Source organism: Hippocampus guttulatus, chromosome 7, assembly GCF_054856545.1.
Source record: "Hippocampus guttulatus isolate MCC_2025c chromosome 7, RoL_Hgut_1.0, whole genome shotgun sequence".
NCBI lineage: Eukaryota > Metazoa > Chordata > Actinopteri > Syngnathiformes > Syngnathidae > Hippocampus > Hippocampus guttulatus.
The window spans coordinates 3517683-3544760 of NC_141267.1; the positions used below are offsets into that span (position 1 = coordinate 3517683).

Sequence of the window (27078 nt, forward strand, 5' to 3'; positions counted from 1 at the left end):
AGTTAAGGTCAGAAGATGTCAGGCAGCACACCCTCCTCATTCATCAATGAAGAGAGTGTTTTGTTATTTTAACGTTCGACTATGACAGTAGTTGAATTAGTTTGACACATCTGGTTGTTAAAACGGTTACATTTCTTGAACAGTTAATAAAAAAGTGGCATGGATCGTTTTTGCACCCAACAAAGGGAGGTTGATCCGTTTCTCTCAGCAGAGTGTGTTGATGAGATCGTGATATCACAATATGAAACTTCCTTCAGGATATGTTTCCATGTTAATTGTGTGAGATAATATTCGGACATTTTGAGATATTGACGCTCATGTAGAAGCTCTTCCTTCAGGATTTTAGGGCACTGACACAAGGACCCACACGATGTCTTGTGATACAAAGCTCAGCTAAACATCAATACATCCAACCATCATGAATGAATACAGAAAGATGAAGGCTGTTACACTAATGGAAACCTAGACAATGAAGCATCTGTCGAGATGCTGAAAGCCACGAAATTTAATCCACCAGGAACAACTCAACTTAATCCCTCTCATTTTTCTTTTTTACACAAACATTTTTTCCTCTCCGTAACTCATTACTGTCCTGAATTCTTGCACCTAATTTTTGCACTCTTATTGGCGTCACCCAGTGACCTGTTCTATTTCTTAATCAGCCTTTCATTTTTAATTCAAAATGGTAACAAAATAAAAAATAAAACAAAAACACAAAAACAAATGAGAAGGTAGAAAGAAAAGAACTCACTGCATTATAATGTAAAGTGCCCAGATTACCAAGAGTGACATTTTTATTTGTACAATAGAGACTTTAGTACATTATTCGAAACACTTCTTATACATTGAAAAAAAAGTATTTTCCAAAGCCCAAAATAGCTTTGGAATCATTGCTGCACAGCATGTTTTTAATTTTATACATATATATATATATATTAATTTTTTTTTGTAAAAACAGTATCTTAAATAGTATGTACAGATAGCATCTGCAAAATGCATTCTAGACACATGATATATATATATATATATATGTACTTGGGCAGTTACAATTCTCTTCATAAATATTAAAAATGAAAAGTGGTTGGATTTCAACTTGCATTTGCAAATAAAGAAATAAATACGTACATAAATAAATAGTGCTGTAAACCGTCACTAAAAACTGTCCAACTTAAAGAGCATCTTCCTCTCGCCGGAGGTCAAAATACTTTTTGTCACGCAACAGAAGAAGCAGCATTCAAGTCGAGTAAGGGTATACTGCAGAAAGCATGAGTACATTCACAATTAGTAGGAGTCATTTCAAATGTGATATATTTCACACCTATCGTATGTACAGTGAAACTGTCTCAGCTCTTATGTATGCTTATCACATACAAAAAAAGACTCTACATATATATATATATATATATATATATATATATATATGTGTGTGTGTGTGTGTGTGTGTGTGTGTATGTGTGTACATCTTGTATAACACAAATTACAGTAGAAATACATTTGGCACACTTTTGGATAGTTTATATTTCCAAGTCATACTGTGCGTACCTTCATCTATATTGTTGTTATAAGAGTCAATAGAAAATATCACAACCTTTGAGCAATGCTAAGGTATAGCAGTATATTTAGAAACAATTACCTGAAACATGTAGTAAAAATAATTTAATTATCAAACCTTTTCTGTCTTTGCATCGTAATACCGTTCATATTTTTTATCGACTTTTTAGAATTAGGTGGTGTTGTCGGCTGCCACGACAGCTGAATAACTAAATTGTGCCATTGTACTGGAAACATATTGTTCAAAGTGGCCATAGCATGACACTCATTCGTGGACACCAAAACCTGTGACATGAAATGTCTGCAATTTTTCTTTGATTTTTTTGCATTTCTGCAATCAGAAGTGCAATCAGTCATGTTATTTTATCGGTGTGGACGTATGTGTGTTGTAATAACAAGACAGTGTTTCTTAAAAGACCGGTGTGGTGCATCTATTTGCAGCTGGCATTTAAGTACCTCCTCAGCCATTATCACAAAAAATGGGAGTCATTGCTTGGTCAATGGAGTGATCCAAAGCTGTCTCGTACCACAAGTGTTGCTATCCTGTTGAATTGCTGGACGGCCATCAAAGCCTGCTTATGGTCTGTTTGGCCTTGGTGGAGCATTTGTTTATGTATGTATGGCTGAGGGATCTTGTGGAGGACCACTCGAGATGTGAAATGAACATATAAGCGAGTCTTCATATCACTCAATGATCAAGAGTAACTCACAATTAATATTATCACGGTTAAGTTTAGTTGGTATCACACTCCAATAGATCACATTGGAATAATAGGAAACCATAGTTTTGTGGAATACTGTGTGCATGCAGACAGTAGCCCCACCCACAGAAGCCATGCTGCCTCTGGCTCTGTGGGTAGACCAGATGTGGGCCACAAAAATGTAAGTTCTGGTATTTTGGGCCTGTGTAAATATCAGTTGGGAGGATGAAAGGGTTCTTACTGGACCAAATGTAGAAAATAATTATTTGCAGTACAGTACAGAGCTGAGATGCCACAACGTAAATGTGTCCAGTTAACAAGAAACTGTGATTTGAGTGCATGCTGTGTGTTTATCATCTAAAAAAAAGATGTGATGACATTAGAAAACACTACAAATGTTCAAAATGTGACACAAACATTACGTCTAATATGCAGCTGTGTATGAGCTTATTTTAAGTGCATCTGAATTCCCGAAATTAAGAGTATAGATGCAGCATTGCATATACTGTACTTTGTTATGCAGTCTTTTATGTGTAAACATTAACTTGAGTTGCTCATTAGATGGCACTGCAGGACAGGTTAGAATCTGCTGGAAAAATCAATGGACAACGGCTCAGAAATGTTAATATTGCTTTAGCTCTCTTCTTGCACAGCAGGCAGTTCTTCAAAGAGAAAAAAAAAATGCAGTGATTGATCTCAAAGGAGAAAACACCTGTTCATAAAGGAAAGACATTTAACTGAATCTGTGGTTTGAAAAACACTACGAACAAAATTACTTCAGGCTCAGAGGGAATGCTCCAGAAAGCTGCAGCTCAATGTATGTACACAAGGCAGATATTTTTTTTCTTTTAAATATTAATTTCAGTATACTAGAGGCAGAAGTTTGAAATGGACAACAGCAGTACAGAATAGATAATGAGGGAAAAAAATCTGATTCGAACGTAAAACAAAAGGGCACCTGTGTTTCGAAATAATAATGAAAACCTCAAGATGAAAACCAATAAAGGGTATCCAAAAATGTCTCAAAATGAAGTTGCAGATCTCTAGTCACCAAACAAACAAAGGAGACTGACCACTTAGTTGCCTAATTCATAATCCAAACACAAAATCCAAATGGGAGCAGCCCTGTGGTGCCTCAACGTGTATCATTCCTCGGGGGGTCCTTCAGGGCTTGAGCAAGTCCCTTCGTGTCTGATCAGATCGTCGATATGCTTATGTGATTTGGCACACGTAATTGCCTAGAGTCCAGCAATAGGCAAAACATAGTCTGCATCCCCTAAAAAGATTTTTCTTCTTCTTGTTCTTTTTTAAGCCGGTTCTTTTTTTTTTCCAGTTCTACCAGCCTCCAGAAGAGGGCAGCTAGGGTGGTTTCAGGGTGATGACGAGCACATAAGTGATGGTGTGTTTGCTCATTTGTGTTTAAGGTATTTTTAGGGGGTGCTGATGTCTCTCAGAACCACCAAGTCCACTGTCCTTTGGAAACTCTTCAGCAGAGAGACGGCTGTCTCATGTTCCATGTGTACAAAATTATGTCCATTAGCCTGCAAGGCAAACACGCAGCACAGTAAGCAGCATGTGTGTGCGCATGCATGGTAAGATATGAGCATTACAGTTTTCCTTAAGTCAATTTGTGAGTTTGTGGAAGGATGGAGGGTCACTGCCATCATTAGCTCAGTAAACATCACTGTTGGGGAAAAGAGAGAAAAGTGGAGGATCTACATACATGCTGTTGAAAGAGAAGGGATCAAGACAAAAAAAAGGGCATTTAAGATGAATTCAACAATTGGGAAGGAGGGTGTGGAGGAAATGAATTGAACACAGAAATAGTGTTAGTTTTTTCCCTTCCTCTTTGTAATAGACACACTATTGGAAAAAACTCTACCCCCAGTATTTAATATTTGCATTTTTAAACTACAAATACAATTTTAAAAAATGCCCCAAAATCGGAGGCTCATTGGAAGGCATTCCATTTCACACTATTCTGTCATTTGTTTATTTAACAATCAATCATATAATTGGGGCATCCGCGGACGGACCAATCACATGCACGAAAACCTACGACAACTTTCGGCCAGCCCTGACATAGAAGTGCCAATTAAAGAGCTTCGCACATCATGTGACTGAAATCCCACGCGCAATTGTTTCCACAGTGATGCTGGCGGGATAGTTGCAGTGGCAGGCAAAGAATTTACAATGGACAATCAAAAACTCTCAGCTCCCCATAGAGTCCCGAAGCTGAGCGCTGCCTCTCACACTCTCTCTGCCACGCCATCCATGCAAGGCACCCGGCGAAAGAGAGGCCATGTCGGACACTCCGTCACAAAGCTTCAGGGAAACATTTGTCCACATCCTGCAGTTGCTAGTATATAATTACCAGTATTATTATTTTATCATTTGTCGAACATGTTTTCAAAAGCTCAAATTTGTTGCATCTGCATCACAGAATGTGACAATAACGACTTTGTATTTTATTTTGTGGTTCTTTATGTGCTCTCAAAACAATGTTACAGTGTTAAAATAAACCATGCAGGTCAATGTTCACATGGACCTGCATGTATTGTGATACAACATATGGCAAATTAAATGGGATATGCTGCTTTTATCGCTTCGCTTACACTTGGATAACTGGAGCAAAAATATAAGGTAATACGCAGTGGCGTTCCGTCAGGGCCATCAATGCCTTCTCTGCTGGCCTAAACATTCTCAGAAAAGTAAATTTAATCACATAAATTTAATTTATGTTATTTTATTTTCATAAATATGTAAACCAAATTATTCTCTGTATTCTTTACGTCATATTATTTCCACTTAGCCACTTAGATAAATAACTTATTTATTATGGTAGAGTTTTTAACCAATCATATTTCAGATAGCTTGTGTTGCCAGGTAAAGTAAACTTGCACGGGGCCATCAGATTAAACAGAGCAGGCCCCTGTGCGCTGTAAATGAACGTGCACAGTCAGGTTGCAATAGCCAATCAGATCACGAGTCTGCGTACCAGGGGCAGCTAGAAGGGCTTACGTCGACACTGGACGTGCGCGTTCGGTGATTGGATTAGCGCCTGCTAGAGAGAGCTGTTGCTGCATTTTGACCCAAAATGGCCGAAGGAGAAGACGTTGATCTGGTTGCGGAACGACTTTCCACACAATTTTCAAGACAGATCTTCCACTGGATTTACCAATTTAAGTTGTTTTACCAAGGCAGCAAGGAAACATCAGAGCACGGCTGGGCACTTACAAGCTACGGTGCGTTTGGGGACACTCGCGTAGATCTGCAGCTCAGTGAACAGGCACTACATTGGTGAGTAAATGAATTTTATTTTACATTTCTTCTTGTTATTTTATTTCGTTAGTATTAATGGTAACGAAATAAAATGACAAAGATACAAAAATGTATCAAATTAATCAGCTCACCTGCAATTTATAATGGCGCATTGTAGTCAGCTTCGTGCACTAAAATTCGTTCCATCTCAGCTGCTCAACATTTTCAGTTATTTGCTGTTGTATAGCCTCTTCTCAAAATGCAAATGATCTGTTAACTTTATTTTCAAAGAATAGTTTGTTTTGTTATTGTGTGGTTGGTGTCTTATATGAAACTGCGACATTGCGCAATTTATTGGACAGACTTGTTTAAGATCACACAGTGTAATTTGGGTGGCATTTTATTTAGTATTTTTTAAATCTTTTTATTTTTGACAGTATCTGTAAATTTAGTTTCCTGCTATTAATTGTGAATGCATACTTGATGTTTTTAAATGCTCCTGAAATTAAGTGATGCTTGACGAGCCGATATTGTGTTAATGTATGTTGACGTCACTGAAGGCCTAAGGTTGAAATGCACGGCCCGCCACTGGTAATACGTCATCTATATGTCCCTCCGGGAGGAGACCCCAAGGACGACCCAGGACACGCTGGAGAGACTATGTCACCCAGCTGGCCTGGGAATGCCTCGGGATCCCCCGGGGAGAGCTGGAAGAAGTGGCTAGGGAGAGGGAAGTCTGGGCTTCCCTGCTAAAGCTGCTGCCCCCGCGACCCGGCCCCGGATAAGCGGTAGAAGATGGATGGATGGATGGATGGATGGACGTCATCTAGGGTTACTTGACGTCATTTCAGCAAAATGCAAGCATACTTTAAAGAGTTTGATACTGTCGCTACGCGTTAACCTAGCGACCGGAAGTTAGCACGCCTCCGAAGGCCAGATTTTTTTTTTAAGAATGCCCTGTCGGCAACAAATTGAAAATGAGTGCAAAAAAACCCCAAAGTCAATTAATTTGTACATTTCATCTCCTGTCTTTGTAAATTATTCGGCTGAATAGGTTGAAAAGGATTTGCAAAATGCATTCAGTTTTTAATTTACATTTTACATTACAATAATGTCCCAACACCTGTGTATACATATACTGTATATATAAAATACACACACACACACACACACGCGCATCTATAATCTGCACAATTCAAATGGTTTTAATCTGCACAATTCAAATGGTTTTGCATTGTTTAATGCAATTTTGTGGTTATATACTGTGAATGTGCCGTGTAAAGTGTAAAGTCTTTCTGTAACAGTGGTGTCTTTTATGTAGTTATTTTTGCACAGTCGTCAGTCCGTTTGTGCGGTGGCACTAGAATGTTTGTTTGAACCAAGTAATTTGCGTTACAGCTGGAGTCAATAATTCCGGCACTCCACTTCTGGGTTTGGCCGTTGGGATTTGGAGTCCTTTTGCTCGATTCCAGTTATGTTTGCTGAATGCTTTCTCATGTTTGGAATAATGAATATTGACAATACATAGTTTAAAATCATGGTTGATTTAATTCTTTTTTATTATTATTGTGAAGTTGAAGGTATTAAATTAATTAATGTAGTATTAGTGGGAGTGGTAATAATAGTAGTACTCAGAGAATGTTTAGAGATCAGCCATCTCGTTACCTCTGCGTCCCGCATCCTAGACGCATAATTAACCCATGGGACGCACAGTTCCAAACAATGTGCGCTTTTGGGACGCAAGAAAATTTCTCAGTCAAAACAAACAAACAAAAAACTACGGCAAGCCTGAGGATTTCACAGTCACAATCGTTACCGGTAGCGTGTCGTTTCCGTGGCGTCATTTTCACGGTACCGAAAAATAGTTTAACTATATAAGTCACCGCACACAAGTTGACTGTGTGATCAACGCGATTTCACTGCGCCTGTATGTGTGTTTGTGATGTGGTGTGGTGTGTGAGTGTGTTTCTTCTAATTTACTTTCGTTTTGTTTTGTTTTGTTTTCATTGTTGGGGGGGACGCAACAGATGACGTTATGTGCGCATGCGGGTTGCTATTTTAGTCCGCAAATTGAGGAATCACGCGGATGAAAGTTTGAGATGGCGGCGAAAAAGACTCACTAAGGTCTACTAATTACGATATTTAAGAAATGGGAATGCTAGTCTGATTTTTCGTATGAATCGTCCAAAGGGCGTATCACTAAACTCACCTGGAATGTATGCACAGAACGCGAGAGCGAGATACGACGCGAGGCACGATTACGAGGCAAATTGGTCATTAGATTTGTAGGCTAATCGCTGTGAAAAATATTATGAAACAGTATTGGTTATTCTGTAATTTACTAGTTGTAGCATGGTAACTTTATGAATAAAAAAATTGTCACAAGGTGTAGTAATGCTAATGTTAACTGTTGGTAGAACTCATGATGACGTGTGTTAAATTCTTTCGTCAAATTGATCGTAGATTACACATGCATCGTCTTGGGAAGAGGATGTCAAGCCACATCAATACTTACCTGTATTAATGATTACCAGTCAATTAATCTTTGCAGTGTGAGATTGGAAAAAATACTCTGATGATGCCACATGAGTACACCAGTTTTTGATCCATTCATTTTTTGGAATAAACCTGGAGTACACACCTGCTGATGTAATGTTCATTGTTAATGCATCGTTTTCAAACATGGACCCTTGAAACATTATACTTTTGACTTTCGGAATTCTTGATTATCAATATCAGTCAAAATAGAAAAATGGGTTCCCATGATGAACGTTTACGGAACCCAACATTTGTTATCGTGGTTTTCCCATTGGGTATTCCGACGGAACCGAAAAACAGTTACCACGAATTTCCGAAATCCTCAGGCCTGCTCCTGAATAATTTAAATTTTTGCAGCATTTGTTTATCATTGTATGTATATGTTGTTGTTTGTATTATTATCATCTGCAATTGAATAAGTAGACCCTTTCAGAATTCGAAATTTGGGACTCTCTCAATGCATAATGGGACTCATACTTTTCTGATCAGCGAGTCCCTGGGACTCGCTGCCGGTAAACTGTAAAATTATCACTGAGAGATTACCGCTTTTTCTGCAGTCAGTGATTGACTTCTATGCATTTCTCAACTTGTGTTCCGTGCCATGTCATGCCTGTTGAGTGTTGATTTACTTCATATTAAGAAACTACTGCACTAAAACATTAATTTATAAATGTATATCATATGATTTTATTTTATTTTCTCAGTATCAATAACACGTACCCTGATTGTTCTACTCTTTGAATAAAAACACTTCATTCAAGCGTTAGGGAGTGCAAAGGGTTATGATGGAGGGGTGTTGCAAATCATGAGGACCTGCCAAGTGGTATGATAGCATTGTTTTATACATGTCCTTGGCTAGGCCTCAGTTTCAAAATCAGTTCTTGGTCCTTGGCCTTGGCCTCGGAGGCAAGTCCTTGGTCCTTGGCCTTGGCCTCAGAAAATTTCTCAAGTCCTTGGCCTTGGCCTTGCCTCGGAAAATTTTCCAAGTCTTTGGCCTTGGCCTTGGCCTCGGCCTCGGAGGCAAGTCCTTGGTCCTTGGCCTTGGCCACAGAAAATTTCTCAAGTCCTTGGCCTTGGCCTTGCCTCGGAAAATGTTCCAAGTCTTTGGCCTTGGCCTTGGCCTCGGCCTCGGAGGCAAGTCCTTGGCCTTGGCCTTGGCCTCGGGTTGCCGATCCTTGGACACAACACTGTCTTCGGTACACAGCCCTCTTCAGATCTGCACAGATCTTCAAATTTGTTTTGGTCTGGGCTATGGTTTGGCAAATTTACAAAGCACTTCCTACTCCGGCAAAAACGTGTTGTTTAAGCTATCAGAAAATGGCTAAGCCGTATTGGAGATGGCACCAACAGTGTGACATGTTGGCATTTAATTTAAGAAGGGCTGTTATCAGGATCGCCTCTACGTACGCATCGGCCCCGTGGCTCATGACCCCCCTTTTTGCTGGGCTCTGACGACGGGTTAACGTTAGTATGTTGGCTGCACTAAACCGAAACATGACCTGTCTCACGTTTTAAGGAAAGGGAAAGAGTCTGGAGGTTGGTTGGGGGTCTGGGTATGAGAGGGAAGAAGAACATGGTGGTTACTGGTCCGTCTGTTGATGAGTGAGAGGTGTTACCTGTAGGATCTTGTCTCCAGGCTGCAGGGAAGATGCAGCAGGCCCGTCATGCTGTACCCTAGTAACAAAGATACCCTATAAGTCAAAATGATACAAGGTTAGGACAACACAGGGACACGATGGTTTAGAATCTTTGCCTTTCTTATTGCATCTTAATAGCCACCCCCTCCCCACTAAAATAGTGTCTGCCAAAAAAGGGCAGCTAATATGCATTCTCTTCATTCTCATTCTAGAGATGCATGCAAGTGCATCCGTTGTTAGAAACTGAGATGTCATGAATCCCAGTGATTTGAGTAGTTAGTTCAATTTTCTTAACACTTCACTGCATAAAGCAACTCAGCACCAACATGTTTTTCCCTCTGGTTCAACAATTGAAGACTTAAGAGGAGATGTAAAGATAATAAATAGATGCATCAAAATTACAGTAGAATGAGGAGAGAACAACAGGAGTGAAAGGGCTACTATATTGGGCAAAGAATAAGGTAGTGGGAGGGCAGAAGGTAGACAGTCCCATGTTTTCTTGAAACAACTCAAGGCAGAGATTATAAAAACACCAACATCTTTTCACATCTTGGCGAAAGATGTTTTTGAACACAGGGTGGAACAATGTGGCTGTATTAACTCAATGTGTTTCAACAGGTTGTGTGCCCCTGTTGAACAGACGATTGAGAGATGAGCCACATGGGGTGCGGGGGGGGGGGGGGGGGGGGGGGAATGCCAGGTGATAAAGAACTATACTTCATGTTCATGACAGTACCGGAGCACCAACAAACAAAGTAAACACGTACAGATACGCGGCACACAAAGGTGCCCGTTTCGGAAGTATAAGTTCACTTACGTCACTGGCATTTAAACAGTGAGCCTCATAAATGTTTTTTTGTGTGCTAAATTTGGTATAGCAATGACATAAAGGGTGGTAAACTGTGCTGACACAGAAGAAAAAGGTATTGTGTCTTCAATTTTAGTTCACATTTTAGCCTAAGGAGAGGTAACCCAATTACTTTTCCTCCTCGTGTCATATGGAGCTCACTGTACATTACAAATTTACAAATGCGCTTGTTAACAGGTGAAGCTGTGAAGTGTTAGTCACACACAGAAGGGAGAAGGCATGCCAAAAGTGTTCTGACATGGCAAGATGTTAAATCAATCAACAATAACTGTTTTAAAATACAGAACAAGGTCGATGGCACCTCCTGAAAGGGGAGGGAGGTTCGGGATAACATCATCACAGGAAACAGCTTGGATTACAGTTTTTCAGGGCAGCAAAGTTCAAATTTGAACATAAATGTGGCTAAAAAAAACCATCCATGACCCAGAGTGAACTGGGAAAAATAGCACCTTGACAATTAGACTTTCGCCTTGAAAGGCATTAAAATAGTGTGCGACAAATTCTCTCTGGACCAGCTGTCTCTTCAGCTTTTTCAGGATCATAATTCATAAACAGCAACAGAATCTGTCAAATTTGGAATCCACAGACTGAGCGCGACAACCTTCCCAAAATATTTGTCACAAGCAACAACGCTTTGTCTGGCTGAGTGTAGCAGTCTGAGCCTGAAACTGGCCAGCAAGTGCAAACTCAAAGCAGAAAAAGTAGAAAAAATTGGCATGTGCTTAGATAACACTACAGTGCATGTGCATACTTAATATAGATACAACAAAAACAAGCACCTTCAAATAACAATAATGTGCAGTGCTTAAATTTATTAGACCACCACTCATGAAAAGTTTCCGTCACAACTGCCCAATGACAGTTTTTTTTCCCTAATCACTTAAGCACATAGTTTGTAACTATTCATGCATAAAACTCTTCACACAAATAAGAAAACTAAAATGGCAAAACATAGTTCTCTTGTAGAAGCAAATAAGTGTTGCTTGACTCTACAAAACGTTGGGAAAAATAAATTGGACTAGGCGATTGGCATAAGCCAACGTATTAGTCAACACACAAAGCACCAACCACAATAACGAACGTGGCTTTTGCTTTCTCTGTGCACAAAGGTAGCCAAGGTTAGTTTGAGGTCATACTTTTGGCATCAGTCTGTATTTATTTTTGCTAGTACAACTTGAAACTACTAAAGGTAAATATAAACCTTTTTGGGTGGCACAGTGGTCAACAGGTTAGCACATCCGTCTCACACTCCCTGTGTGGAGTTTGCAAGTTCACCCCGTGCCTGCGTGGGTTTTCTTTACCTATTCCAGTTTCCTCCCACATTCCAAAAACATGCATGGCAGGCTGACTGAATGCTCTAAATCAGAGGTGGCCGAACCGCGGCTCGCGAGCCGCATGCGGCTCTTTGGCTGGTTCAATGCGGCTCCAGGGCTTTCACATGATAAGCGGCGAAAACACCTCGGCAGTGGCGATGCCATTCAAACAAAGGCGCTAAATGCACAAAACATATTACGCCAGCCGATCATCAATCCCGTTCGTTACTTGATTGACATAGAGGGCAACCAATCAGATGACTGCATCACCGCTCATGTGCAAACAATGGCGCAAAGCGCTAAACTAGTCAGCGAATTACGTCAGATTTTAAGGCAGGGGTGCCCAATATGTCGATCACAATCGACCAGGAGCCAGCGAACTGGTCCCAAGTCGACCGCAAGGGGTGGTAGGAGGATGGGAAAAAAAATGTGTTTGTTTGTATCTTGAGCTTTCGTTCATTTTCGGCCCGTTCCGACTGTTGCTCATCGTGGCGTGTGTGCATAAGTGCACGAGTGCACGGGTGGGCACCCGCGTGCGTGTGTGTGTGTGTGTGTGTGCTTGCACATGCGCGATCAGATCGATCGTGGGAAGTTGGTCACTTCAAAAGTCGATCTTTGGGCAAAAAAGTGTGAGTGTGTGTGTGTGTGCGTGTGTGCGTGTGTGCGCGTGCGCGTGTGCGCGAGGAAGGGTATGATGTGGCTCTTTACAGTAACACAGTAAAAAAAAAAAAAAAAAGGCTCTTCGTCTCTGACTGGTTGGCCACCCCTGCTCTAAATTGTGGCTAGGTGTGAGCGTGACTGCGAATGGTTGTTCGTCAATGTGTGCCCTGCGATTGGCTGGCCACTAGTTCAGGGTGTCCCGCCTACTGCCCGAAGACAGCTGGGATAGGCTCCAGCACGACCCTTGTGAGTATAAAGAGATTAGAAAATGATGGATGGATAAACCTTATTGTCTTAAAAAAATCATTGTGTATATACAGTAAGAGGTCAACGTCACATTCAATTACTGATTATTATTATTATTGTTATGATCAATTTCTGATTACACAAAGCCCAATGATTTGTCTCAAATATGCGTACAAAAACTGAATTCAGTTTGAAATTGCTCATTCCTGTTCAAGATGTTAAAATGTTCAGCACTCATTGAAATTGAAAGAGTCCTCTTTAAAGCATGCTGGACGGTCTCGTTGCCTTTTTATGACAGGTGGTCTAATTAAGCACCGTATTCCTATCGGATGATGCCAACACATATTTGTAATTCCTGCCCTGTGCTTAATAACACAGTTTTAAATATTGGAGTGATCGTGTAGATGAGTGCAACTGAAACTTACCCTTACATTGGAAAGTTCTAAGTAAGTGCAACTAAGACAACATTACACCTAGAGATATAACATTAGCAAGGTCAATATCAGCTGCCCAAACACAGACAGAACAAGCAAAAGGTGCTATAGAGCATATTTGCTTCTATTGCATCTCTTGAGCAAATCTGGGGAGGTTGTGGTTGCCCGGCAGGCTGGGTTGGGTCGTACCATGTCGGAGGGTTTGAAGGGATTCCCCTGACCACTGATGCCACCAGAGATACTAAAACCAAGACCAGGGTTCTTCTCTATTCTCACACACAACTAGAAAGAGAGAAGAAACATAGACAACTGGAAGTATACTGCAAGCAACAAAGTTGGAATTGAATGAACACGGACATTTTTCATGTTCTCGTAGCACTATTCACAGAATCTTCAGCGTCAAAGAAATCATTGCCAAAAAAATTGGAATGATAAGACTGGCAAAATGAAATGTATTATAGAGCATAGTTGGGAATACCAAAACTCAGACATTCAGGAATAGTAATTACTGTGTGGTTTGTAGGCGTGGGCCGATATTAAATTCTGACAGTATGCTAACGGCGAGGAAAAATATTGCAGTATCAATGCGCTAATATTAGACCTGTGAAATGATATTTTTCGAAATATTTGGGAAAATACAATTGAACACAATTAATTTTATTTTTCAATAAAATATAGAATGTTTGGTCCAAAAGAAATGTGTGCCATGTCACATTTACAGAAATAAATAAATGTTAACATTCTTCTTATGTTTTAATTGTTCTTAGTAAGTCACAGTGTCCCATCACGGGTGAGCTATTTTTTTTACAACAGACGCTCATGTTGTCCTTGGGTTAAACTAGTACCTGCTGGCACAATTTTCTTTTTTTGGATGATGCATCTTAACAAAAAGGCATCCGCGTTTCTAGTGTCTTATTTGTCTTGCTACCGCCTTCCTCCTCCATGTGTAACTCACCCTTCCTCTCCCCTCTCTGTTCATCGAGAAGAAGGGGGAAAAAGTTAATTGGAGAATTCTTTGGCTCATTTGCTCAACTCTGGTAAACTGTCAGTCAAACCGGTAAACTGGCCCATGCCTCTTGGTTACTTAAATTGAGAAACAGAAGTAAACTAAGCTTTTTGAGTCAAGAAGTAACTGTCAAAAACATTGCTTTTCCTAGCAGATGTCAATTACGAAAACAAAACAAACATTTTAAACGAAACAATGGTAACGACATTCTTGCCCACTGACCTTCAAAAGTGACCTTTGGAACTGCAGTGGATGAGGCTGCATTAGACAGACAGATGAGAAGGAAAGCGTAAAATACCTGTTCTTGGAAACCATCAGTGCTCTTCTGGCCTTTAGTTTGGAGAAGACAACGGGCGCTCTGAGGCCGTGGGTTGGTGTGGGTCGTCACAACAACCTGGTTGTTATGGACCATTCCCTGGTTGCTGTGGTATTGGGGGTTGTTGGGAGGGTGTGAAGGCTGATGTGATGTGTGGGATGTATGCAGGCTGTACTGGGATTGGTTTCCCGATGAGGACAGGGCCATGGGCAGGCCAGCACTTGAGTAGACCTGGCCAGGAGTGTTAAGCGCTAGATGGGAAAAACAAAGGATGGATGCACTACAATTCAACTTTCCGAGGAAATGTGATCGAAATCGTGATATCCCCAAGTCGTCAGAGCCAATTACACATCAAATAGATGAGCATTTACCTTGAGGCACGTTTCCTTGATATTGCCCTCCTGACGGAACGACTGATAAAGGCATTCCTGGCTGATATTGGGCCCCCTTATTCATCATTCCACCATCATAACCCTGTTGGCCAACCATACGATGAGGTGTCGTGGCCGAGGAAGAGGATGACGAGGTGACGATCATGGTGTTGTGAGAGTGGCCTCCCTGTGCAAATTGAGAAACACATCTGCTTATTTTTATTCCCTCCCATACATTTATGTCAGCTCTGACCTTTTTCATGAGGTTGTCAGGTGGGACGTCTCTCCTGCCAAGTGAGTAGGGAGCCCATTGATTGCTTCCTGACACACTCTCTTGGTCGTTATCCAGCATGGCAGCCTGCTGGGAAGGGCTCTAGGAGAAAGAAGAGGGACAGAATAATATTTGGCAAGAATTTAAGGAGGACACCAGTGTACTTAAACACATAAAATTACAACATCCTTTAGATTTTGCCTGTATGCTTCAATATGGAACGTTATTTATTTATTATTTTTTTGCTTCCTCCTGGCTTTGTACGTACACTGGAAAGTTTCCCCATATGTTGTTTGTTAGCTTTAGTCATGATTATTCATATACCTGCACTCACCTGTGCTCGTGCTTCTCGCATGTCTCTTTGATTTACTATCATCATTTGCTTCACAATGACTATGAATATTTATATCATTACACTTGTGCTACAGGTTAAACTATTTTCATCATTAGAAATATTATTCATACCACTGATCTTATCAGACATTGAACTTCAAAATCCTCCTAATTAAAAGAAAAGAAAAGGCTTTTCTAAATAATTTATGTCAAACGCTTCCACACAATTTTATTTTGGTTGTTAAAAAAATATATATACCGGTATATATATATATTGTGTTCTTCATAAATTAAATATATCCATCATGTCATATCAAAAATGCATGTAATGCAAATTTGGATTTAAATGTATGAGTCGTAATGTTTACGGTGGCGGACAGGGACAAACACGCTGCAAACGGCCAAACGCTGTAAACTCAGGAATGCTGAAGAAAATATGCAAACAAAAACACACATGCAACAAAAACGCTTCAAGTAAGAATTCTCAATCACAGCAACGAAGTAGAAGCAAACATTACAAACCACAAAACAAATGTAATAACTTAAAACAAAACAAAAAACGCTGTGGAAATCTAAAACACAACCACTCAAATAAACGACGGTAAGAAGAAAATGAATGCAAGTTCACACCATCAAACAGAAGTTTGGCGGGCCACTATGAACCACCGCAGGACCATTCCTGTGCGACCAGATTCTCTGGTCAACTCTCTAGGGTCGGAGTTGCCGACCCCTGCTCTGGAAAAACCTGAGCGGGACTGTCTGATTTGTAGGTACTGTTAAGTGGCCATCTTTTGGAGAAAATGAAAGGTTCATTTTACTTCATGTCTTTTTAAACACATGGATGTTATCATTTACATGATAGTAGAGCAGCCTTTTTACATGGCTTGAACCGTGTTTGTTTATAAAAGCTTGGATGATATCTAATTAACGCAAGCAAATCTAATTTCATGATAGAAATAGGAAAGTGGTACAGGTAAATGGAAGAATATGGGCAGGATCTGGTCTCACAGGACTGGTCCTGCGGTGCCCTCTAGTGGCTCGGCAAACTTCCGTTTGGTGGTGTGAACTTTCATAATTCCTTTTTTTCTTTTTGTCGTTTTTGATAGGTTTTGGGTTTCCCCGTTTTGTTTCGTTTTTCTTTTATTTTAAGGCTTGTAATGTTTGCAACATTTCTTTCTTTAGTTTGTGTTTTTACAGGATTTGTTACTTGTAACATTTGTTTAGCGGGGGTTTTCTTTTCTGTGGTTTTCAATTTGCATGTGTGTGTTTTCCTTTTTTTGCATCTTCTTTTGTTGTTGTTTTTTTTTTTCCAGAATTTTTGTGTTTGCAGCAAGGATTGCTCCTTTTGGCCACCGGATAATATGGCTGTGACTTTTGTCTTGTCCCACCATCGAGTCCTTCACATAAAAGTTGGATGTGATACAGCATTAAAGAATAAATTCTTGTACAACATCAAATCATGAATCCACATCGACTGAATGAAATACAGATCCACAACTCACAAACTGCTGACTACGACATGAAAAAACATGCTTTTTGTGTGTTTGCTTGTATGTTTACCTCTTTCTACTTTGTCATTGTTGTAAAAGTGATTTTCATTTGGTGTAAACAATATTACATATTATTCATTGATTCATTCTTTAATTCGGCAATTCTTTGTTTAATATACAGTGGGACCTCTATTTACAAACGTCTCTTCACACGAAATTCTCAAGTTACGAAACTCAACAGGAGATATTGCCTCTTGTTACGGAAGAAATTTCAAGATACAAAAGGCAAAAAATACAGTATGGGTTGTTACTCGCAGTTCCGAGTACCCTGAATGCAACATACTTTAGCTGCTCTGCCTATTGCCCTGCCTATTACACAGCCTCATCCTGGAATCCAATTGGCTAAGAGGGACTACTGTATGTGTCTATGCAGGGTCCTCGTCATTAGCCCCTCGGGCCATGAGATGTTCTGATAGTTTTATATAAATGTGAATCAGCCGTAAAAAGTGCTCATCAGTCGGGTGATCGCTCACTATGCTGATGTTTGCCTTCGACATTTTCAAAGGGTTGTTAAAAGCCGACAAAGGCAAACGTCCTTGAATCAGTTCTGTACAAAACCCTGAGCAAAAACCACTTCTGAGCGAGAACATTGACTAAAGAGGGCAAAAAACGATGAGGATGCACTTAAAAGTTAAATTTATTTTATTTATATTCTTTATTCTTAGTTTTTTGTACATTATGTACAGCTCTCAATTGTTGTGCAATAATCTAATTGTAACACGTATTTATTACATATTTGGATGCATTTTTATGCTTTAGGAAACATTTATGTCTGAATGGGGGGGGGGGGGGTGCTTGGAACGAATTCGGGCATTTACATGGAAAACGTGACTCTTTTCTAGTTAAGAAATTTCTTCCAGAACCAGTTAATTTCGTAAGTAGAGGTACCACTGAATATGTATCTCCATACAATACAGTGCCAGGGGCTCACTGTTCTCGTTGGGTACTCACAGCAACAGCAGAAGGAGGAGGAGGTAGTGGCAGCCAGCGGCCAGCAGGGGGCTCAAGTTTAGCGTTATTGTAAACGTTAAAGTTCAAAGTACTGCTGCGCCCCTGGCCGTGACCCCCGCCCTGACAGAGCATGCCCAGCGTGAGCGTATTGTGCTTTAGGACACCACTCTGATTGGAGAAGACATCACATGACATGGGTGAATGAAAAGAGATGGGAGGCTTAGCCAACACAGAGTGCACTGCAGCATTGGGGAGACACACTGAACTCAAGACACACATCAATAACACTGATAAGAAACACAAAAATAGTGCAGGGTTACTGAAAGCACAGAAAAATGTTAGCTAGTGTTTGATCATACACACAGTGAATATTGTGTCATCCGAGCAACAATTGGTGGACAATGTCATTCCAACAAGAAGCACATTTGTTTGTGGGTCCTAAAAGTTGTTTGCATGGGACACTCATCAAGTTCCTTACTGCAAATGTCTCGCATTCTCTTGTTGTCCAATTAGGTGGAAATAAATGACCCATCTTTGGAGAAACCTGGCTCGAATCAATACCCTTTTTAGGGCATCATCTAAGCAAGGTACCCACATACATCCTGAACAGTCAGACTGAATTGGAGCATCCCCTTTTCAGATCAAAGTCAGCAAAGGCTCGACTGTTGGCTATCTCAGATTCTGCTGAATGATTATCCTGTGGTGTGGGGTGTGTTGGGAGAGGTTTTTATTTCCTCCCTGATTTGATCAGAAAAAGGCCTATGCCGACAATCGAAACAGTATACAACTTGGTCAAGATTAACATTTGCGAATTTTTGTGTGTGTTGTCAAGACAGAGTTCAGCCAATTCACTGACTCTGTGACTGTGACGTGAAACGGAACAATAGCCAATTATTAGGAGACAACCTTATGATTGCGCAATTGTGACACAAATAGAGGAGCAACTGGTTGTGTTGAGTGTTTGTATAACGTGTCTTGCAAGTCATTCATCCATCCATCATTTTTCTAATCCATTTATACGCCGGTGTGCTGGAGCCTATCCCAGCTGTCTTCGGGCAGTAGGCGGGATACACACTGAACTGGTTGCCAGCCTATCGCAGGGCACGCACACACTCACACTCACAATCACACCTCGGGACAAGTTAGAGTGATCACTGAACCTATCATGCATGTTTTTGGCATGTGGGAGGCACTGGGAGAACATGCAAACCCCACACAGGAAAGCCAGGGCCTGTAATCGAACCCACGACCTCTGCATTGTGAGGCGTACGTGCTAACCTGTCGAACACCGTGCCGCACAAATCATTCACCACAATAAATATGATAAGAAGAGTTTCTAAATGCAATGCAGTTACCAGATTATTAGCTGCTATTATTGCTTCTCTTTATACTCTTCTTTGCATTGTCTGGTAGTCTGCATGCCCTGTGGCACAACGCTGTTGCTTACAGATCAGTCTTGAACTACAGCAGACATCTGGTTTGGGGCAGGAGACTCGTGATTGCGGTTAAGTTATTATGTGCGTGTGGTGCACTGTGGTGATCATATTGAGTACAGGGTACATACACTATAGAAGTTGTAAGTAAGCACTTGATAATTAATACAATAAACCTGCTTAAAATCTTTGTAATGCAGATAACTTATTCCCAGTAGTTAAAAAAAAGGCAATCTTAACCCTTATAACATGTTAGATGTTTAGGTATGCGTTATACATTGTTTTTTTTGTTTTTGTTTTGTTTTTTTATTTCAAAGGCATTCACTTTGGAGCTGTCAAAACGGTATCAATGACTTGCGAGACACGTTATACAATGACTCAACGCAATCCATCTATCCATCCATTTTCTGACCCGCTTATCCTCACAAGGGCCGCAGGGCGTGCTGGAGCTTGTCCCAGCTGTCATCGGACAGGAGGCGGGGGACACCCTGAACCGGTTGCCGGCCAATCGCAGGGCACACATACACAAACAACCATCCGCACTCACACTGACACCTAGGAACAATTTAGAGTGTTCAATCAGCCTGCCATGCATGTTTTTGGAATGTGGGAGGAAACCGGAGTACTTGGAGAAAACCCATGCAGGCACAGGGAGAACATGCAAACTCCACACAGGAAGGCCGCAGCTGGAATAGAAACCCGCACCTCTGCACTGTGAAGCCGACGTGCTAACCAATATACCACCTGGTCGCCCCATAAGAAAGTCATTGTTATTTATTTATTGTTATATTTCTGGCTGAGTTAGACCTGCTAAAACTAACGCCGTGGCAAGCTTTCTAACATATTGCAAGGGTTAAGGGTTTTCTACAGAAAATGGTAGTACTGCAACTATATTCATCATTACTGAAGTGACTACATTTAAAAATCAAGGCTACCCATGTACAAAAAGGGTACCCTTTAATGATTTATGAATTGCTTTCAAATACAAATTATATTCAAAATGACACCGTAAAACATTTAAATAAGTGAGTTATTATTGTTGAATTAACTGTAAGAATAAGTGTTGTCTCAAAAATTTTAGATTGTGCCATTTCACGTGATGGTTTCTTCTGCACTTGGTTACAGTAGTGACTATGCAGTGGGTTGGCTGAGAAGATGTGATAGTGTGGAGTAGACACGCACATGCAGCCAAATGCATATCTGGTCAAGTCTATCAACCAAACTTACATAGATACAGACAGGGAGGGTCTACATACACTGTATATGTGATGTGAGTATGTGTAAGTGCGACTGCTCATTCATGTGCAGATCCTTTCAACATACCCTATCCAGGCGTTTGGCCTCAATGTGTCTCAGCAGCTGTTGCCTCCAATCGGCGGGCATTTTGGAGGTGATGTCTTCAGGCTTCTGCGATACAACAGGTCGTACTTTGATGGTGTCATCAGAAGCTTTCTCTGGGCAGGTTGCCAGAGTGTAGTCAGGAGGCATCTTTTCCAGGAGGGCCGCCATGGTGGGACGAGCTGACACCGGACGTGCCTGATGGTCAAGTAACAGTCAATTGGACTGACTTTATAATACTGCATACCCTTTTAAACATCACTCCTGTATGGCTAAACAGACACTGAAAAGGAACCAGACTTCATACACATGTTGAGTATGAATATATTTGATTATCCATCAAACGACAGTATATGCAGTGGTGCTAACATTTATGATATTTACTGAGGTGAGACACCTGAGATGCTCCATAGGTCTCAGTGCTGTAGCTTCTAGCAGACAGGGGGCGACGTTGAGTCAAGCTCTTGGTTGGATAACCGATCATAGGTTTCTTCTGTTCCTGGTAGCTGGGATAATCGTCATCGTAGCGTCCATTTCTCTTGTTGTGCATCATTTGACTCTGGTTGTCTACCATGTTGGCAGAATGGTCCATCGGGGTGGAATAAGCCAGTGCCCGACTATAAAGAGGAGGGTCCCCCTGATGCTGCACAAGAGAAATTTGTTTCGATTGAAGGGATAACATCGCTTTTATAATGGCATAGTAAATAATAATACATTCTCATTTCATACTTGCTGTCTGTATTGAGCTTCTTGCAGGGCTTCCTGCTGGGCCTCGTGGACTCTACGGAACAAAGCTAGTTCGGTAGAGCTTACCAATGAGTCTGCTCTCCGCAAAAACCCTGGTCTAGAACGCTGCGATGGGATTGATTGCAGCTGCTGACTGGTGGAACCATCCTGACCGATTGGCGATTGCGGGAAAGAGAACATCTCCAGTGGTGGGTAAGCACGATACCGAGGGCTCACCAACTCCTTAGGTAATGTCTTCCCAGGTTGATTGATGTACTCCAATGCTTTTGATGAGTGGTTGACATAATCTGGTGTATTGGGGAAAGGCGGAGGGGCCCGTCTGTCCATGGTCACCTGGTTGGTTACAATTATTGACGGTGAGTAATGTTTCATTTTCAACAGAGAATATGAACCTGCCTAAAAGCTATTGTACAAAAATATAGTAAAGCTTAAAAACAGCTACAATATCCTTTAAGGTGGTTTGTCACTGAGTGGTTCAGGCTTGTGAGTGTTTTTTCTGCCAGGGTTTGTTAAAGGTTGCAAAGACCTTCGTCAAATGTTCGCAGCAGTTTTCATGGTCGCAATAATTTTGAACGTGTTCAAAATACCGGCGACATGAAAAAACGTTTACGACTGTCTGGCAAATGTCTTTGCAAGCTTTTTGCGACCTTGAATGAAGCCTAAGGGATAAACATTTGCTATATGCGCAAACATTCGCTTGTATTCCCCGCTAAGTGTGATACAAGCTTTAAACATGCATCTACCGTAAATGCATGTTGCTGACCTGGGGATTATAATTTTGGTCAAAGTGGTAGGCTTTATGTGGGACTGCAGGTTTTTGGTTGTGCCCCTGCTGGTTCTGGTTGCCATGCGCTGGGATTCCAAGCTCCTCATCTAACATAGGTGCAGACTGCGACCGAGCCATGTTGGTCTGCTCCATGGAACCTGGCAGCTCTTGGCGGTCCAAACTGCTCTGCTGCTCAATGGATGAGCTGTAGCTATCCATGGGAATACTAGAGATACAAGTGTAGAAAAAAAAGTTCTGTACAAATACGACTTATCACAATGCGGGTAATACAAGTAATATGTAAAAGTATACCTGTAGACTTTATAGGCGCCAATGTCGATCTCATCGATGCTCTGCGATTTCTTAAATTTGGACCTTGTTTCTTTCATCATGGGAGAGAGTCGGTCAGAAGTTTTACTCATTACCACGGTTACCTTGTTGCCCCCGGTGACAGCGAGCTGGTCCTTTCTGTTTTGCTCCCCCTGATTGTTGTGATATGACCAGCTGCCAGGAAGAGGCCCTGATGATTGCTCCCGCCTTGTGGCAAGAAGGAAAAAGAGGTAAAACCTCCATACGCCCAATGGTCAGGTTGGCAACAGTAGCACAGTTATAAAAGTCTCTGCCATGATTAATGAATAGAGAATGGGTACCTGCCACATTTCAAAAAGGAGCCTGAAGGCTTAATTAAATATTCTGCATTGCACAAAAGTGTGAACATGAATGTCAATGGTTGTTTGTCTAAATGTGTCCTGGGATTGACTTGTGACCAGTCCAGAGTGTGTCCTGCCTCCTTCCCAATTTCAGATGGGATTTGAAGGGAATATAGATTGATGGAGGGATCGAAATTAAGAATTTGAATTTTCCTGGAAATTCAGTGAGTGTTGAAAGATTCGGTAGGTCAGACAAAATCCCCCAAAAAGAAAGAAATTGACAATTGTAAAACTGGTCAAAAATCCCAGACAGAGGAGCATGCAAATATGCTGCCCATGGGCTGTGAGCCATAGCATTGCTGAATGCTGTAGTGTTCGGATGTTTTAGCATGTGCCGTATGCGCCATCACGGGCATAACATCACTTTTCTGCCCATAATGTCCGAAAAGATTTTGGATTGGTTGGTATTAAAGCCCAAAGAGGACAATGTTACAGACAGAAATGTTGTGTGACTAAGTTAGAATCTGAAGTGCAGCAGTGTGTGAATGCTTGTCTTGAAACATTTTTCTTCTTTGTACAGTAACACTAGGTTGAGTTCAACCATAACTATCGTCCAAAACACATGCAACAGAAAGTGACAAACTACCGAGGAGTAAAATTGATGATCTCCTGATTCAGTTACCTTTGGTCTACCACCTTGCGGTCTGGGTTTGGACTTGAGGTTGGTGTCAGGTCCAATTTGGAGGGAAACGCTGTCCTGTCTTCTAAGGGGCTTGGGGTGCGGGTCCAATTTTGCCAAGGATTCTGGGAAGCTTGCGCAGAAGCCTGGGATTCGTTGTCATGTGTGGTTCGTTGGTTGCTGTGAAAGGGGAGTGTCTGTGTGTCCAGCTCTAATGGGACGCCCACAATTCGTTCTTGCCTTAGGAGAGGACGGCGGCCATGTGTTGACTGGCTGCGGGGTTTGGAACCCAGTGACGGGTTACCCTGGCTTGTATTAGATGATGAAGCGTCTAGGGGAGACTCCTCGGCATCAAATCCAGTGTTGTCATAGTGAGGGGTCTCGGCCCAGTCGAAAGGCTCGCTCAGCGGGCGTCTATCTCCACGTTGCTGAATGGTCCCTGATGGGGGATTTTCTCTTTGCGACAGCAGGGGCTTGGAGTCAATCGGTTTCGGAAAAGACTGGGCCAGCCTAAATTAGGATCAAGAATAACATTGAAACCAACTCTGTCCAATAAGAATGTATTTTGTTGTTTCTCATTTACGTTTAAATAACAAAAGATAGCATTTGTCTGGCGCAAAGAATAATACACACAGAGAAACACAAATTATTGATTAAGATGATCAGGACCAGCGGATGGATGGATGTCAAATGATGACAAGGGTTGAACCAGAAGACTCTTTCTGGCAACAAGTGTTCAACAGCTTAACAACATCTGTTGTTGTACTGGTCATGTCGTTTTATTTATTTATTTTTTAAGTCTGGACATGATATATGGTTTCGCAATAGTGCCACTGAAGAAAATACAGGAAGGAAAGCTGGAGTGGGGAAATGAAGATGTTGAGGTTTTCTTTAAGCCTGTATCTCCCTGAGTAGCGGTTTGCAAATGCGTGCCCACGTAGCAAAAGCAGTTATTTTTTTCTCTCCTTTTTTTTGTTAGCGTTCATTCATAATGCTGGAGCTAACACGAGCTAATTTTGATTGAGGGTGGAGCTGCCATTTATGATAACACCCATGATTTCTTCACTAGAAACACATTCTGTATAATATACAAGTAAAGTAATTAAAGCAGATGTTATTATGGTACGGAATTCAAACATATTACTGTCTTGAGACTCAAAATGGTTGGTTTAGAATTCAAGCATGTCCAGCTCCGGGCTTGGAGGGCCACTGTCCTGCCTGTTTGAGCTCTCCCGGCTGCAACACACCTGATTCAGATGATCAGCTCATCAGCCAGCTCTGAAGCAGCATTAGAACGTTCCTGATTATTTGAATCAGGTGTGTTGCTCTTGGGAGAGCTGGAAAACAGGCAGGACAGCGGCCCTTGAGGACCGACTTTGGACACCCCTGGTTTAGATAGATACAACAGTGCACGTTGAATCTGCCTTACTTTTCGTGGAGCCACTGCACAAGCTTAATGTTCAGTGGTAATCACCTCAACACACTTAAGAGTATACTGATGTTTGGATTGGTCAACTTTAAAGCAGGGGAGGAAAGAGTGAATTGTGACCTGCCTGCAGCATCCTAATGAGCTTCTTGACTGAGCAAGCAGAGAATGGCAAAGACGGAGAGGCATGCAAGTTTGGGGGGCGGATCTTGGAAAGAATGGATTCAGATTCAGAAAACTTTATTTATCCCATCTACATGGGGTAATTTGGACTTAACAGGCACGCTCTGCACAAGAAACATGAAAACCAATGACGAACATGGGATCCAGTGCAAAGGGCCTGTCGGTACTCGCCTTATTTACAGCGCCCCGAGATCTTAGTTGAGAAAGTAAACACTAGGGAAGGAGAGGGGGGGAAAAACATGCTCAAACTATCCTCTACTGAGGATAATTTAAGTTTAGGAAAATAAAATAAAGCAAAGTGACAAGACAGAGGGTAGATGAGGGTGACAGATGAAGGAGTTTGACGTTGAGACGATGGAGTTGAATGAAAAGAGGATGGATGGTTATGCGAAAGCGACGGAGATGGCACTGAACATGAGCCATGATTGGACATTTGTGGCTACCTGTTGGTCCAGTGTGTTTGAGGAGCCTGGTCCTTGTTAGGTGCCGGCAGGGCAGGGTTGTGTTGGTGGGCGTGAGAGCGAGGGTGTGAGTGAGTGTTAACGGGTGGGTTGGAGGAACCAGAGGAGCCCACTGAGGGAGAGTAATCAGAGTAGGTGGCCGAGGAGCCACTGTGATTCAGACAGTGGAGCTTATCCACCTCCTCGTCTGTAGACTCTAGACAGAGTGAGAGAGAAAGTGAGAGCGATATATACACATCTCAAGAAATTACCTTACTTGCTTACAAACAGAGGTGGATGTAATGAAGTACAAATACTCTGTTACGGCACTGATGTAGATTTTCTTTCAGGTATCAGTTCTTTACTTGAGTATTTATTTTGCTAATGTCTTCTTACTTTTTCGCCCTTGGGAACTTTGTACTCCTTCCTTTGTCAAAAAAAAGCTCAATTCCCTTTTCACTCTTCACAGATGACGTTCTGTTCCTTTATGACATGCACCTTATCACACATTTTGCAGGGGATTCTGGGAACCTATCTCTGGTATTCACTGAAAACTCACCTATTTGCAGTTTTTGTGCACAGGCCATTGTCTTGTCATTTTGCAAAAGTGTTCTGCCGCCATCTTGTGGCATTTATAGCCAATTGCAAACATTTTTAGTGTGAGTAAATTCTTTGTGGATTTTGCCTATTCTCGCTATCTGCCGTGAATAGCAGTAGTTCACTGTACATTGAAAATGAATGAATGCTCTCAAATGAGTTAGGGTGTTTATGGAACCTTGCACATCTATCCTTCTAAAACATATAACCGATAGTTAGTGAGATATTTAAGAAACAAATGTCCAAATGTCATAATAAAAGACGGACGGACCTATCTGACTTAGAGACCACTCATTTCTAGGAGCATTATAGTCTTCCCTCACTCTCAGTGTTCAACTCTGAAAGAAATCTTTGTGGCACTATTACAGTAGTAATTAATGGGTACAAGCAGGCCCCGAGCGCTTCATCACAGACCAGATTAAATGTGTTTAAGCCTGCATGCCTTTGTGTTTCAGTGTAAAACAGCACCTTTCTTATCCTTGCCAAGCAGCACCACCTTTGGCTTGTACATCGATGGCTCCACTAGGGTGGGCCTCATGTCGGAGATGCGGATGTCATTGGGTGAGCCGCCCATTGAGTCCTGTTGGAAGTGAATCAGTAGTCATGCTGTTACGTTATGGCAAAGCATCATCAGATAATTGGTGTCGAGAAACTAAAATGTTAGACACGCATCTAAATAATTTTGACCCTGTTTTGTGTCAAATTGTATCTCCAACAAACTATGGCACCAAAAATGCAGAGCTCTCTAAAAGGGGACTTTCATCACACTAGCACAGTGGTTCTCAATTATTTTCTGTCATGCCCCCCCTTGG

At 41.4% G+C, this 27078-nt stretch overlaps 1 protein-coding gene across 1 annotated transcript in view; it reads right to left on the reverse strand.

The window, feature by feature from the left end:
- Positions 1–763: 763 nt before the first annotated feature.
- Positions 764–27078, reverse strand: part of lrrc7 (leucine rich repeat containing 7) — a 125881-nt gene continuing 99566 nt past the window's right edge. Inside the window, exons 19-33 of the mRNA XM_086114906.1 lie at positions 26735–26846; positions 25673–25886; positions 23624–24130; positions 22604–22828; positions 22289–22517; positions 21508–21858; positions 21176–21421; positions 20764–20976; positions 18008–18175; positions 15156–15275; positions 14903–15089; positions 14514–14782; positions 13399–13491; positions 9668–9742; positions 764–3793 (exon numbers count right to left, since the gene is read on the reverse strand). Coding sequence (XP_085971032.1) covers positions 3683–3793; positions 9668–9742; positions 13399–13491; positions 14514–14782; positions 14903–15089; positions 15156–15275; positions 18008–18175; positions 20764–20976; positions 21176–21421; positions 21508–21858; positions 22289–22517; positions 22604–22828; positions 23624–24130; positions 25673–25886; positions 26735–26846 — 3120 coding nt within the window. The 3' untranslated portion in view covers positions 764–3682. The remainder of the gene's footprint in view (positions 3794–9667; positions 9743–13398; positions 13492–14513; positions 14783–14902; positions 15090–15155; positions 15276–18007; positions 18176–20763; positions 20977–21175; positions 21422–21507; positions 21859–22288; positions 22518–22603; positions 22829–23623; positions 24131–25672; positions 25887–26734; positions 26847–27078) is intronic.